The 16281-nt window shown below is 32.1% G+C and overlaps 1 protein-coding gene across 1 annotated transcript; it reads right to left on the bottom strand.

The window, feature by feature from the left end:
• Window positions 1-3557: 3557 nt before the first annotated feature.
• LOC21396529 lies at window positions 3558-5714 on the bottom strand. Its single transcript, XM_010109437.2, has 3 exons — window positions 4550-5714; window positions 4263-4443; window positions 3558-4156 (listed from the first exon to the last, which is right to left on the bottom strand). Exons 1-3 carry the CDS (start codon window positions 5012-5014, stop codon window positions 3603-3605), a joined length of 1200 nt encoding a protein of 399 aa, XP_010107739.1. The 5' UTR covers window positions 5015-5714; the 3' UTR covers window positions 3558-3602.
• Between the last annotated feature and the right edge of the window lie 10567 nt (window positions 5715-16281).

Here is a 16281-nt window from a genome sequence, read left to right as displayed (position 1 = left end):
CTCCGGCCGTTAGTTCGACCCTCACTTCGCGATCGACGGCTGCCACGTTTTCGGCGAAAACTTTGTGTCCTAACGGGGCCCATCGAGCGTTAGATCGAAGCTCTAATGTAAGAAATTTGAGGGGGCCTATTATTACTATTCCTAATCCTAATTTCGGTACTAAGAACAGTTTCTCGTATCCTCATGAGTCGGAAAATACTATGCTATTTTCTATGCTTGTATTAGGTCTATTTACTTTGTTCATTGGAGTTATAGGAATTCCTTTCTTCAATCAATTCAATCAAGAAGGAATTCAGTTGGATATATTAACAAAATTATTAACTCCGTCTATAAACCTTTTATATCAAAATAAAAAAAATTTGATGGATTGGGATTGGTATGAGTTTATAACAAATGCAACTTTTTCAGTCAGTATAGCTTCTTTCGGAATCCTTATAGCATCCTTTTTATATAATCCTGGTTATTCATCTTTACAAAATTTGAATTTATTTAATTCATTTGTTAAAGGTATTTCTAAGAAACTGAAAATTTTTGAGGATAAAATAATAAATGTGACATATGATTGGTCGTATAATCGGGGTTATATTGATTTTTTTTATGCAACATTTTTAATTCAAGGTATAAGAATATTGTCTGAACTAATTCATTTTTTTGATAGACAAGTAATTGATGGAATTACGAATGGGGTCGGTATTTCGAGTTTTTTCGTAGGAGAAGGTATTAAATATGTAGGTGTCGGTCGAATCTCTTCCTATCTTTTAGTGTATATATCTTATGTATTAATCTTTTTATTAATTTACTCCAGAGGAGTTCTTTTTTTTCTTTAAATATTTCTAACTTCGAATTTTCTTGATTCCGATCCACATCCAGATAATAAGTTTCATAAACGGGTTTATTTTTATATCGTGTCTCTTTAAAATCGATTTTTTCCGGATCCTCCTTTTCTTCCGAAAAAAGGGAAGGAGAAGGATCTTCTTCGGTGGATCCCTCTTGTTCCTGTTTAGTCCCCTTCGTTTCTGAAGTTTTTTCTACATCTCTTTCTTCCTCACTTTCCCCCCTTTCTTCCGTTTCTTTCAGTTTCTTAGTAAGAATGGGTGACGGTATTCTGCCTAAATAGTAGACACAGGTAATAAATAATAGAATACTAAAGATTCGAACCATAAAATTTCTCAATTCTGACATAAGGTACTTATTAGATCTAATAGAATTGTTTTGCTGTATCCAGACTAATACCAATCCAACCCATTTCATGAATAAAATGTGACCAATTAACCAACCAACAAAACTACTTGTTACAAATAACATCTTGTTGTTGCATCGAAACATATAAATGTTGACTAATCTGACTAACATTGAACTTGGTAAAATGAAATGGTTGAATAATTGAAAAATGAGATTATTCAGGAATACACATTGAATGCTAAGATTACGCATTGAATTTCTGTTAGTAGATCCATAATCAAAAAAGTGTTTGTGATTGTTCCAGAAGAAATGAAACAAAAGATACGGTAGAGCTAGGACAGTTATTGTATGAGGTCTACCCAATGCTAGATGCAGAGGCGCATAATAGATCGATATGAACATCATGAGCTGTCCCGTATTATTTTTTAAATTTGATTTGATTTTTTATCAGATTTAATACAAATTTAACGATTAATAAATAAGAAACACCGCTGTTTCGAAAAAAGATGAAACACTAAAGAAAGTCCAAAGTAAATTAATAAAAGTTTTTTTTAAAAAAAAAGAGTTATCTGCTATAAAATTCCAAGAAGGTATGGTGCTTCCTAAATACTGTGACAGACAATAGAGGACCTGTTGGTGTCTCAGAAAAAGCAGGTTCACTTATAATGTGTCACACATTTGGCATCTGTTGGATTTTAACCAAATCTTACAAATGTAAAATAGAGATGTTGAGATTTACTAAAATCAGTACTAATATCTATGGGGATTACTAAGGCCCTGTTCACTTCGCTGATTCGAGTTTAGAATTTGAGTTTTTTTACAATAAAAAGCTCTCACAAACAATCACATCTAACTTTTTTACTACAGTAAAAAGCTCTCACATAAAATCACATCTCAACTCGAATTCTAAACTCGAATAAGCGAAGTGAACGGGGGCTAATGTGATTTTTTTTTTCCGGTCACAGTTTGTCAAGACATCAAAAAAAAAATGTTCTTAGATTCTAAAACTAACCAAAGGTCAAAAGTGAAATACTATTCAATTTGGAATCATAACATAAAAACTTTGAAAATTTTCTCTCTTTTTTATTTTTTCTAAGAGAAAATGACCTGAGCCAGAAGTCTTTCACCACCAGGGAAACGGAGAGCACTATCACTAGTGGGAAATTTCTGCTGAAAAAAATAAAATAAAAAATAAAAAATACAATAAAAAATACAAAAAAAAAAAAAATAACCCTCGGCAAGAGAAACCAATTAGTATTTTAACGGTGTCAGACAATCCAGGTCGGTTAATCAGTCAAATTTTCACCCAAACGGAGTTTCACTGTGGCCGTGAATTTTATGACTGGTTTTCACCGGCACAGTCGCAGCAAAAGAGGCGTTTTATTTTCAGCACTCTCACAAAAAAAAAAAAAAAAAAAATTGAAAAAGAGAATGTCACGCATTTCTAATGAACATATTTATTCGCTTTCTTTTTTTCATCTTCCCCTCCTGTTCACGGTGTTCGAGACGCCACGAGCTCTTTTTCTCTCTGATGTCACCATATTAACAACCGTTCATTTACTTTAAGAAAAAGAGAATCATGGTCCGTTTATTTTACCGATTCGAGTTTAAAATTTAAATTTTATTACAGTAAAAAATTTTAAAAAATAATCACATTTAATTTTTTTATTACAATAAAAAACTCTCATATAAAGTCACATCTTAATTCGAATTAAAAACTCAAATCAGTGAACTAAACGGATCTATTAATAGTCACAGTAAAACTGTAAAAGTTTTAAAATAAACACTAAAAAATAAAAGAAAAATAACGGGCGAGAATTTCAAAAGTGAAAAGAGCATAAAAAGACGAGAAAATAATAAGAAAGGAAAGTTTCATCCTCCTTTTGCTCGCCCTTTCAACAAACGGTCGCTCGCTGCACTTAAACAACAAACTTGCAATAATTAAAATACAAATAATTATCAAAGAAAACGTAAATTTTGGTTGAAAAATTTTGAGGAAAACTTTTCTCTGTGAATTATTAAGGATATGTTCATTTATATAACACAAGTCATGATTTAAATTGTGTATGAAAAAAAAAATATACTGTATCAAAAAGTTAAATTTAATTTTTTTTTTTTTGAGAGAAAATGACTTTAGAGTCATGAACAAGTATAAACTTTTTCTAATTTCTAACTATTTTATTACATGAGATTGTTTTGTCTCTTTAACTCTTACAATGTACCTCGCATACATTTGAAAAAAAGAAGGAAAAAAATAAAATAAAATAAGGGAGACGCTGTACTAATATCCGAACTCCTCATTTTATATGTCTTTTTATATTATGTTATTTATATATTCATATATTTTATATCTGGAAAATTTGAAAAATATCGGGTTTAATACAAAATTTTTCTTTTTCTTTTTTCTTTTTTTTTTTTTCTCAGGGTTTTTTTTTTAGCAGAGAAGCCAATCCGGTAACGATCTTCGCTCCTCTCTCGCCGCTCTTCGGGTTGACCGCCGGCGGCTGCCACGTGGGCACCAGTTCTGACGACGGTTCTCCTCCACCTCCGTCGCCGGAATTATTTTCCGACGTCGGCGAGCTCTTCTCGCCGAATATGAGATCCAATTCTCCGCAGTCGCTTTGGGAGTCGCCGTCGCCGTCGGATTTTGGCTGTTCCGACGCGGCGGCGACGTCGTTTTGAGGCGGCTGCGAGGCTCTGGTGTGAGGCGATAGCCATTTGGCTCGCATGTACTCGGCTTTTCTCCATGGAGGAAAGTGCATGCCTTTCTTCTTCAGGCTCTGCTTCGCGCCCTCAGAGACAACGGCGACGATCTGGCCGAGACGATCGGGTTTTCCGACGAAGATGTACGGCAGCGATTGGAGGATCGCCTTGTAGGCCCCAGTTGATCGAGCGACCTCGAACTCTGATCTGAAATCAATGTCGATCAACAACCTCTCGCCTTGTACTATCACGTCTATGTACTCGTATTCACCTGAAATTGCAAAGAAACGAATTTTTCTCCTTCAATTTCTATTTTTGCTCTTATTTTTTTCTATATGAAATTCGTTAAAAGAATTTGAGTTTATCGGAGATTGTACCGGCCGGGAAAGAGGAGCATTTGGATTTGCAGATGGAGGAATCGTAGCCGAGAGAGGAGAGGCCTTCGGTGACGATCTTGATCAGATCGTCTTTTCGTTTGTGGATTTTGTTCTTCTCGACGATCTTCGCTGTGTCCGCCAAGAGGTTTCTCTCGGCCACACTAGCGCAAGAAATCAAAGTCTGTGTGCCAAGAAAACCGAAGATTTTCAATTTCTCAGCTTGTAATAGAAGGAATTAGGAAACCACTCCTGTGTTTGGTTGCCGAGAATCGGCGAGAAAAAGTTACCTTGAGCAAATCGGAGGTGTCGCCGCCGAACGATCCTGAGGTGAGAGAATCGCCGAAGCCGCCGAAGACGTCGAATTCGTCGTCGGAGCTGTCGTTGCTGTTGGCATTGAAGCAATTGCAGCGGTTGCGGCCGCATTTGGCAGGCGGCGCGGGCTGCCTCTCGTTGTTGCTCTCCTCCATGAAGTTCTGCACCATCTTCGCCAAGCAAACCGAGCTCGGCTCGAACTCAGCGACGGTTCCTCCATCTTTAAAACTGTTGGCGACGGCAGTGGCAGTGGCAGCAGCGGCGTACTGTGGCGGTTCAGGCTTCTCCGCCGACGAATTCTTCAACACGCTTGGGAACTGCCTGTCAAAGAGCCTCCTGAATCGCGATTTCAACATCGGTTTAGCCGAATCAGCTCTAACCGGTTCTCTCGCCGTCTCGGAATCGGTATCGAGCGGTTGGATCTTCATCGGAAACGGCATGGTCAAAGTTCTCCGACAACACAAGGTTTCAAAGATTGAAACGCTTGAAAGTTTTCTCTCTCTAACTAGTTTTCTAAACCTAAATACAAATCCTATAGTAAAAGCTTTTTGTGTCAGTTCTGCTCCATTTTCAGAGCCTAATACACGGAGACTCCATTTAATACTCACTCACTTCCAGAAACACAGAAATTGACGCAAAATCCGTGAGAAATGAAAAAGCACTTAATTCATGTACATTCAGCTTCCTTTTCTCAGCTAACAAAATCAAAAAAACAAAATCCTCACTTTTTTTTTGCCTTTTCTTTTTCTTCCTCCGATCAACAGGTCAATCCGGTCCAAATCTTCAGAAAAAGGAAAAAAGAAAATCTACCAAAACTTATGTACGAACCAGGGAAAAAAGAAAATCGGTACCTTCCTCTACAATTATCGTATCAGCTTTTTGGCGGAAATTCGCCGAAGAAGAAGGAGAAGGTCAGACAGAGAATAACTTGGAGCGTAATTAAGCGAAATGAGATCGCTTCCGGTGGTGGTCACTTTTCGTGGAAGACGTGTCGGCGATGATCGGAGATGCGAGCATTGTGTAAGGTTGCACAAGTGACGGTCGCTGGAATATTCATTTCTCTGGTGACCAATAGTCGCCGGCGATGTGGTTCTGAGAGGAGAGAGAGAGAGAGAGAGTTAAAATGGGAACCGGAGAGACTGTGAGTGAGTATTGAGGTATGAAGAGATGGGCTTGGGCTTTTATAGGAGCCGAAGAACCGGGCTTGCTGACTAGGACCGATGTCGCCATGTCGGATGCCACGTGGCGAAGTATCCTCGGAAGGCATTACGCTGACGTGGTGGGAGTTGCACACGGTTAACTCTGGTAAAATGGTAGTCGCAAGCCACGTGTTTCGAGAACGGTCGTGGGCTCTCTGAATTGTATTGGGAATGTGAATTTACCATTATGCCCTCCACTTTGTGGAATATCGGGTAATGCCCTCGTATTCCGGGGTCGAAAACCGTATCCAGGGTCGTGTCGAACGTGTAAATATTTTATTTTGTTTATTTACCATAAAAATAATAATATTATTATTATTATTATCATTTTTTAATATTATTTTTATTTTAGTTTCATGGGAAAGTTTGGGAGTGTCACTGCGTCAGTGTGGAGCTTGAACGTTGTTGGAAATGAGCTACGATTTTATTTTCCTTTTTATTTATTATAATAAAATTTACTTTACTATAATCAGCTATGAATTTAGTTTATGGTTTTGCAATAAAATTTAGATGCGTTTAAAATTAGTTTTAAAATGATTTTTTTTAATAAAAAATAAAAATGAGATTGTTTTAAAAATTATTTTAAAATCGATTTTGAAATTGCGTTTAGTTAGTTTTTTAAAAAATTGTTGTGAATATAATAAAAAATGAAATCTTATTTCTTAATTAATATATTATTATATTATTGATAAGTACTAAAAAATAAAAACAGAAAAGTGAAAACAACTTTCAACTGTAATCTAATTCTTTAACAAAAATAATTTTCACTGTTTCGTTTTTATTTTATTTTTAAAATATTTGTTAAACAAACGTCATTTTATTTTTATTTTCATTTTTTTACTTCTCAAAATACGTGAAAACCGTTTTCAAAAATAGTTCTAAACACCCGCTTTGTTTTTGTTTTCTTTCCTTAATTAAGACTGTTTCTGTCTTTGTTGTGGCTATTGCGAGAAATTTCTATCAAAAAGATATATAACTTGCAAAAGAGATTATAGATATATGATTTTTTTTTTTTTGTTTAACTTGAAAGGATAATGTCTTAGATAAACAACTTAAAATTTAGTGTAAAGTAAGATCCTAAATCAAATGAAAAAATCTATGTGCTCTAAGTTTGGCTAGTTAATTTTGTCTTAAAAGGAATATAGTCAAAATAATATAATTAATGAATGCGGAAAACTATTAGGAGGGTGAAATAGTTTGATTATTATATTCCCTTTACAATTGGTTCATAATTTGCGGGGTAAACCTGTCTTTTGTGCGTATTTCATGAACATTATGTTTTATATTATAGTTAATCAAATTAAAAATTTACATACAAAAATTATAAAAAGAATTTGACAAAATCAATTAGTTTTAAATTTAGAGAATTCTATTGTACGTTAAGAAGAAAACATTGTATTAATAAGAAACAATTTTTTGTTTTTTGTTTTTTCAAAGGAACCATTATTAACATTAAAGAGTATCATACTGACAAAATATTTTTTCATAATTTATCGCGTAATCTTCTAAATTTTTTAAAATTTTAGTTTATGAGATATTCTAATACGCCTGACGTACTGATAGATTAAATTTTTTTAACCGTTAAATTTAAATATTTTTTAATTTTTACGTAATTTTAAATAAATTTAACAAATAAAAAATTTAACGTAAAAAAAAATGTTCTTTTTAGTTTTACCCTTTATTTTATTTTATTTTTTAAAAGTTTTCTAACAAGTTGAGGTAGGCAGAACATGTACCAATAGAAGAGCTGTCATGAGTTTTAGGATGATGAGGTCAAGCAGGGTGAATGTTAGCTAAAAAACAAGAAACTGTATTTGTATATGTATATATATGTGTGTATATATATATATATATGTATACATATATTTTTGCGGGAGTATTTGTATATGTTTTAATTGGACTAATTGCTATAATGGTTTAGGTGACTAGAGTTTTTTCTCTTAATAAATTCAGTTTAAATAACTAGTAATATCGTATTCATGCAAGACGTATCAACTTTAATCTGCTTCTTAAATGTAATGAATGCAACTTTAGAAGCTTAGATAATATACCTAAGATTTATTTACTCAAAAAAAAAAAGAACTAACATATAAACTTGGTCAACATAACTCGTTAGGAAAAAATATAAACAAACAAAAACTTGGTCAAACGTAAATTACATAATACTGGTCCACCTACAAATAGTACACGTACATGTAGGTATCATATAATATAAATACACACACATATATATATATATAAATATGTATTTGTGTAGGTCAATTTGGGATATCTCATGCTTATCTCTAATCAATTCTGATATTGAACCAGAGCGGGTGGTATTGGTTAATCTTGTAACACCATTCAAAAAAAACCTTCTAGATTAACGTGTTAATGCAAACTGGCGAGCAAGATTTTTTTTTCCTTAAAAAAAAAATTATTGGTGTCAACACGTCTTATTTGAAATTTCTAAGATCCACCAATAAAACAAAAAGAACTTGATTCATTTTTACTCTAAAAATGCGCTCAATATTCACTCGTGTTACCATAAAATTTAACAATGCCACACAATACATTGATTAAGCAGAATTTTAAAATGGGGTTGTGAAGTATCAAATTTTAAATGCATTATGAAAAGAAAAAAAAAATGAAAAATATTTTAATCGCTACACTAATCCATTGGTGGTAACTTGGAAGCAAGATTCACAAAAGAAGAAAGCCACGTATTGATCTTTAAATATTCATCATAACAAAAGCAATCCTATGGCTTCTCCACCAAATTTGGGCAAGAAAAAGAGTGTACGTAAACAAGCTAAAACTATAAAATAGGAAAAAAAAAGAAAAGTATTGTGTTTTAATATAGCTTGATTTGCCTACATTATAAGAATTTAACGAGATCGTGTATATTGAACCAGATATTCATGCACTTAAAAAGCTTATGCTGATAAACAAATTTTGTTCATTCATTGCCATTAAATGAGGATTTAGAGGACGTTTGGTTGGAGGATTCAAATCATGTTATTTGAATCATTTTTTATTTATATAAATTTTTTATAAAAAAAAATATTATAATAAATCATGAATCATAATTCAAATTAAAAAATGAATCCCCTTACCAAACGAACCATTAAATTTCATTCAAAGCTTATAGCTTTGCCTCAATTATTTGGAGATACATAAACCGTCATATTCCTTCGGTGCCCCAAAACTGCAAAAGTTGCTGCAGAGCTATAATCATGAAAAAAAGATAAAAACAAAAGGTCGCCACCGATCATCAACCAGTACTATAAAAATAATAATAAACAAAACAGTAAAAGTATTGTCTTTTTTTTTATGGGTTTCGGTGGAAAAATACTTAAAAATTGGAGTTCCAATTATGACACTGGCTGATTTTACGATGCTTGTAAAAATGACACCGCCCTCTTATTTGAGAAAATTTCCTGAACCACATTATTATTACGCCTATTTTACAAATACCCTGTAGTGTTAGATTTAAGTTGTAAAGTAGTAAAATTCAAGTTGAAAATCACTGTAAAGACGTTTGATTTATAGTTTAAAATTATGTGATTAAAATTATTTTTGATTTACGTATATTTTTTATAAGAAAAAATATTATAACGAACCATTAACTATGATTCAAATCATGATTTAAATTCTCCAACTAAACATCTATAGCCCGTTCACTTCACTGATTTAAGTTTGTAATTCCAGTTGAGATATTATTTTGTGTAGAATTTAACGAGATCGTGTATATTGAACCAGATATTCATGCACTTAAAAAGCTTATGCTGATAAACAAATTTTGTTCATTCATTGCCGTTAAATGAAGACTTAGAGGACGTTTGGTTGGAGGATTTAAATCATGTGATTTGAACTATTTTTTATTTATGTTAATTTTTTGTGAGAAAAAATATTATAATAAACTATGAATCATAATTTAAATCAAGAAACGAATCTCTCTGCCAAACGGACCCTTAAATTTCATTCAAAGCTTATAGCTTTGCCTCAATTATTTGGAGATACATAAACCGTCATATTCCTTCGGTGCCCCAAAACTGCAAAAGTTGCTGCAGAGCTATAATCATGAAAAAAAGATAAAAACAAAAGGTCGCCACCGATCATCAACCAGTACTATAAAAATAATAATAAACAAAACAGTAAAAGTATTGTCTTTTTTTTTATGGGTTTCGGTGGAAAAATACTTAAAAATTGGAGTTCCAATTATGACACTGGCTGATTTTACGATGCTTGTAAAAATGACACCGCCCTCTTATTTGAGAAAATTTCCTGAACCACATTATTATTACGCCTATTTTACAAATACCCTGTAGTGTTAGATTTAAGTTGTAAAGTAGTAAAATTCAAGTTGAAAATCACTGTAAAGACGTTTGATTTATAGTTTAAAATTATGTGATTAAAATTATTTTTAATTTACGTGTATTTTTTATAAGAAAAAATATTATAACGAACCATTAACCATGATTCAAATCATGATTTAAATTCTCCAACTAAACATCTATAGTCCGTTCACTTCACTGATTTAAGTTTGTAATTCCAGTTGAGATATGATTTTGTGTGAGAGCTTTTTACTGTAGTAAAAAAGTTAGATGTGACTGTTTCTGAAAGCTTTTTACTGTAACAAAACTTAAATTTTAAACTCAAATCGGTGAAATGAACGGGGATACTCCAAGCTAGAGTACTAGAATTTTTTTTTTTGGTATATGTAGTAGTACCTGCAAATGACATAAAGCCAATAAAAGAGATACACGTGTAAGGGTAAAGCGCATTCCAAGTAATAATTAGTGCAGATATAATCAATTAGTTTCCTTTGCGGGGAGCAAATGATATGCTTTTCTTTTATCTTTGATTTCATTTCCACTATATCAAATCAAGGGAATTGTACATTCATTCTTCGAAGTTTGGTTTCCTTAATGTTGTTGTGTGCATTTGCACTTTTTCAGCCTTCAACAAAATTCATAAATAGTATTTCTGTGAAGTTTGAGACTCATTTAGTTTGCTGATTTGAGTTTTTAATTTGAGTTGATATGTAATTTTATATGAGAGTTTTTTACTGTAATAAAAAAAATTAGATATGACTGTTTCTGAGAATTTTTTACTGCAATAAAACTCAAATTGGTGAAATAAATGAAGCCTTAGTACTTGATGAATACACGTCTCATTAGCTTTTTTTTCTTTTTCTTTTTTCTTATTTTTTTGTTTAAAAAATTTATCTTTGAAGTTATGGCGAAAATGATATTGTAGTTAAAAGACCATTTGCCTTTTATTGGATTTCGCGTGGTTGTTCGAGATTGGGATGGTTGTGCTCTTAGCGCAGCGGCAACTCGAATAGAGGGTAAATTAGGGGTGGCAATTCGGGTTGGCGGGTCGGGTTCATGTCGTGTTGACCCCCTCAATTGACACGAATAGGTCTGACACGAATACGACCCGTTTATTAATCGTGTCAAAATACAAAACCCAAACACGACCTGTATATTGGCGGGTTGACACAACACGACCTAAATAACTCGTTTATTAAACAGGTCATAAACGTGTCGTGTCAACCCGTTTATAAAATGGGTGATAAATGAGTCGTGTTAACCTATTTATGAACCTGTTTATAAGATAAGTGATAAATGAGTTATGTTAACCTATTTCTGAACCTATTTTTTAACATATTTATAAAAAGGTTAATAAACGGGTTGTGTATTCGTGTTACCCAAATATGACACGTTTAATAAACGGGTTAGGGCAGGTCAATAGCAGGTTGGTGGGTCAACCTGAAAATGACACGTTATTTAATCGTGTTTCACGGGTTCGACCTGATTTTGACCTGTACCTATTTATGATCAACCCAAACCCCCTAATTTCGTACGGGTTTCGAGTCGTGTCGTCGTGTCACTACCCGGATTGCCAGCCCTAAGGTAAATACTCTCAGAATGTGGCTAAATGTTTAGCCCTCGTGAGGGAATTGGGTGATTGAGTCGGATGCAGATAATGTCGTTAATGTAGTTCGAGGACTAGCTTCAAGAGCCCTTGAAGCTTCTATTATTAAAGATGTTAGTGATTCTGTTTGCTACATTTACCGACAAGAAGAAAATTTTATAGTCCGTTGTTTGATTAATTTTGAGCCTGTTTAGTACGCTGATTCGAGTTTTTAATTCGAGTTGAGATATGACTTTATGTGAGAGCTTTTTACTGTAGTAAAAAAATTAAATGTGACTGTTTCTGAGAGTTTTTTTCTGTAGCAAAACTCGAATTCTAACATCGAATCGGTAAAATGAACAAAATCTTTGCTTGTATGCAATAAAGAGATTTTCTTTAGATTGATTTTTGCCCGAATTTATTATTATTATTATTTTTTTTTTGTACTTACTGATATTGCAACTGAATAATTAAGTCTTCTTTCATTTCAAAAAAAAAAATGATACGTCTACGTAGAAATTAATGTATTCAACTTGGCAAGTTGAATGTATCACATAATTGGTTTTAAGTTTTTGAATAAGATTGACTCCACATTTTCAAAGTTTGTATATATATAATGCAATGCAGGTCGTTTCCGGCGTATACTCAAATTCAAAATCTTGTCCCATCTGATCCTGTATCATTTGAATTAATGGTGATTAATGGTCATTTTCAGATTTTTTATTCGCGGATTATGAACTAAAATTTAATTGAAAAAAATATATTTGTCAGTATATATATATATATATATAGGATTATGAAATTGATCTTTTCGAAAATTAGTTCACTATTCTACCCTTTGAATACTCCATAACAATTACTTTAATGATAACTTATTATAAAAGACATATATACATTAACATATTATATACATCAAGGGAATGATTATTGCGCTAAGAGAAAAGAAAGATGATTTTCAGATGAAATTATGACAATTACTTTAATGAGAACTTATTATAAAAGACATATATACATTTACTTCACTCATTCATATTGTAATAATGTGTAATGTTCACATTCTATAGTCAGTGTGATGAGTTGAACAGTTCAAAAGTTGGACCGTCCATTTGCCTAAAAGACAAATATGAAAGCAATCAAAATTGAAAAAGAAAAGGAAAATAAAATAAAAAGAGAGAAAGAAAAACACTCTACTTTTAAAGGAATGGAATTCTATAACATTTAAATATCACATTGTTAGAACACAGTCATGTATTCATTAAATTTTGTTAAATCCCTATACTTTTCTTATACATGATTTCATAATTGGTATGATATTTACTTCTAAAAAAAATGATTGGTATGATAATTTTTTTTTTTCGCATTTTACTACAAAAATTCTACTTTATTACAGGGTAAAAATGATTAAATCAAAATATTTACAGTGAGCAAAGAGTCTTCAGTTGTACGCATGTCTGGCCAATTGTCCTCAGAATCATAATAACGACACCAAACTTATAATTTTGTGTACAAATTGGAGTACATTAAGCTAAGAAGTAGTCATCCCACAAGAAAACAAAGGGGACAAAAAAAAAAATAAACTAGTCAAAATTCTATGAATCAGGACAACCATAAAAAGAGGGCCTGCATTTTTCAGCTTGAAGACTACTGTTTGGTTTTATTTATGTACAAATAAAATCCCCTCATAATTTCAACCCATGCATGTCCATTTTACCCCACATCTCCCTAAGTAAACTATTAAAGCAAATCTAATAATAAAAAAAATTTTTTTTTTTTTTTTTTTTTTTTTTTTTTGGGCTTCCTATTAGTTGAAAAAATAGAATTCCATTTTTAAGGGGAAAAATTTGAGAATTTCACAAATGGGATTGAATTTATGTAACTATATAAACCTGAAATAATTATATTTATGTGTGTGTGTGTGATATTGTTTATTGGAATTTTTTGGACTTGGGACCTCTTCATGTATGTATGTAGTGAAAATGATTCTTCATTCTTGGAGTTGAGGAAACAAGGGTGCAGTAGTAAAACATATTGCTTGGGAATGCAAAATTTTTTAAGTACTCTGAAACCAACTTAATATGGCATGCATGTTGTCATATTCCACCCAAAAAAAAAAGAAAAAAAAATAACGTTTGTGAAAAGAAGAAAACAATTACACAATGTTGCAATTCACTTTCACTGACACAACACAATCTTGTAAAATGAACAACCATATTGACTGCTGCTACTCTTTTTATCTTGTTCCTTGCATATACATGTGTGAATGTGAGAAAGATGGCTCTTAATTATCTATTCTAAATATAAATACCCAATAATTTCTATTAAGTGAATTAATCTTGACAAACTGAGAGTACACTAGTAATGAAAAATGACATTATATGCTACTTGAATTTGAAACATAACTTTCCTTGTACATTTTAAGAAAAATATTATGGAAAAGACTCGTGTGTGTATAACTGTTGAATTTGGTCAAAATCACACCAAAATAAAAGTACGTAGAAGAAATAGTTTCTGATGCAGATTTGACGATTAAGAACAAAATCTACCGGTGGTTCATTTTTACAAGCCTCGTGGTAAAAATTTCAACAAATTTAAACATAACCTTTTGATTTTCATGATTGTTCTTTTCAAAGCTGTAAAAATGGATGCCAGCAAAATACCTGTATTCTCGCTCAAGTAACCCATGTCCAAAGTTTTCAAAAATCACAAACAGTACCTACTTTCCCCAAAACATAAACTGGGGCCTAAGTGCCTAAACTACATTAATTTTTTTCGATTGTCAAATTGTGCTTTATAACTTTTTCTAATGCTTTAGGTTATAAAAAGCCAAAGCCCAAGAATTAGTGAAACAAAATTATGTCCTTAGTGATTCAATCACTAACTCAAACGTTTAAAGGTATTATCTTTCCCTTTTTTTTTCCCCCTATTTCTTATATGTGTTAGAACTTTAATGAGGAAATGGCAATTGATGTCACTTTATTGAACTTCTTTTGATGATGTCTAAAGAAATTATCGAATTTCCTTTCTTTGAGACTCATCATTGTCTCTTTAAAGCTTTAGGGAACATGGGGTTGCTGTTGGCTTTTGGAAACTGAAATTCTTTAAGAACAGAAATGAATTTACTTTCTGTAAACTTGAGGAAAAGTAGCATATTTTAATAATTTCATTGTTGATGTTCAAAAAAAAAAAAAAAAAGAGAAATTCATTAGTTTGATGAGATAATTTAAGAAATGCATGAGTTAGACCCTACCATCATAATTTCGAAGGACATTTAGGTTTATGGTTATCCTTGATGAGTGTACCCTAATTCTCTCTCTCTCTCTCTCTCTCTCTCTCTCTCTCTATTCTTTTTTGCGGTCTCTCTCTCTCTCTCTCTCTCTCTCTCTCTCTCTCTCTCTCTCTCTACTCTTTTTTGGGGGAGTGTTTATGATCTTATTCCCTAGAAATCCACCAAAGTTTCTTTTCTTTTCATTAGCCAAATTAATTGAAAATGAAATGGATTTTAAAAGGAAAAGAAAAAAAAAAGAAGACAATATATAATTCTGATTTCTTTTTTTCCTGAAAATATATAATTCTGATTTCTTTGTACCACACCAATATTACCTTTTCATGTTACTAATTCTAAGAAAAAGTTAAAAATTAGGATAAACAACCACATAGAACCAAGAGCAGGTATAAATAATGTTAAACAAACCAATTAGCAAAAATTGTCAAATGGTGTAGCTGGTTAATGTATACGGTAGAGAAAAAGTTAAAAACAAAATAAATATGGGTCCCAACAAATTTGCATTTATTGTTCTATGAATTATGGTAAACTATTTGGATGATGATTAGAAATCACCTAATCATCAGTCCAACTTAGCTAGTAAATAACACTAATCAATTAAATCCCTATTATGCCCTTTTTTGTTGTTGTTGTTGTTGTTGTTGTTTTCAATGTCAATGTTAATGTTGCAAGGTCCACATATAGTTAATACTAGTAGTGACTATTTAGATAGTTCATGTGTTAGCGACGATGAAAGTAACGTCACACGAGTCTTATAACGTAATTCACCAAGTAATGTCTCTATTAACAATAATTATTGAAGATGGACACTCGAGCCAAGTTGCTACTCCCCCTGTTGGAATTTAATTCAACGGTATTTTTATGCTCTTTTACTTTAAAACCATTTTCTACTCAATTTCTCGTTCATTGGCAATATGTCTTCTGCACACTTTTTTTTTTTTTTTTTTTTTTTTTTTTTTTTTTTTACAAGTAACCTCTTAAATTAAAACCTTTAAAGCAAAAAATGCCCCGTTGATAACAACGATGATTTTTGTGATAGAAATTGACCCGTGGCTTGCGCGTGGGTTGTTAATTACGACTAGGAGTGGTAATATTTTCAATTTTAACACAAATTTATCTTTAAAACCAACTTAATTGAAACTTTTCTATTTTGATAAAACTTAATTAGACATTCAAACGCCAATAAATTTAGGTTAAAAATAAATAAAATGAGCACTGACGCCATTGTTTAACGACTTATGTTATTAATCGAGGTCTTTACTACACATTTTTAAATTTGAGAGGTTAATTGCAATGCACGAGTGGTTAGGGGGCAACCGTGCAA

Source organism: Morus notabilis, unplaced genomic scaffold, assembly GCF_000414095.1.
Source record: "Morus notabilis unplaced genomic scaffold, ASM41409v2 Scaffold1383, whole genome shotgun sequence".
NCBI classification, from domain to species: domain Eukaryota; kingdom Viridiplantae; phylum Streptophyta; class Magnoliopsida; order Rosales; family Moraceae; genus Morus; species Morus notabilis.
Note: the sequence above shows the minus strand (reverse complement) of the source record. Positions and strands in the feature narration are given on the sequence as shown.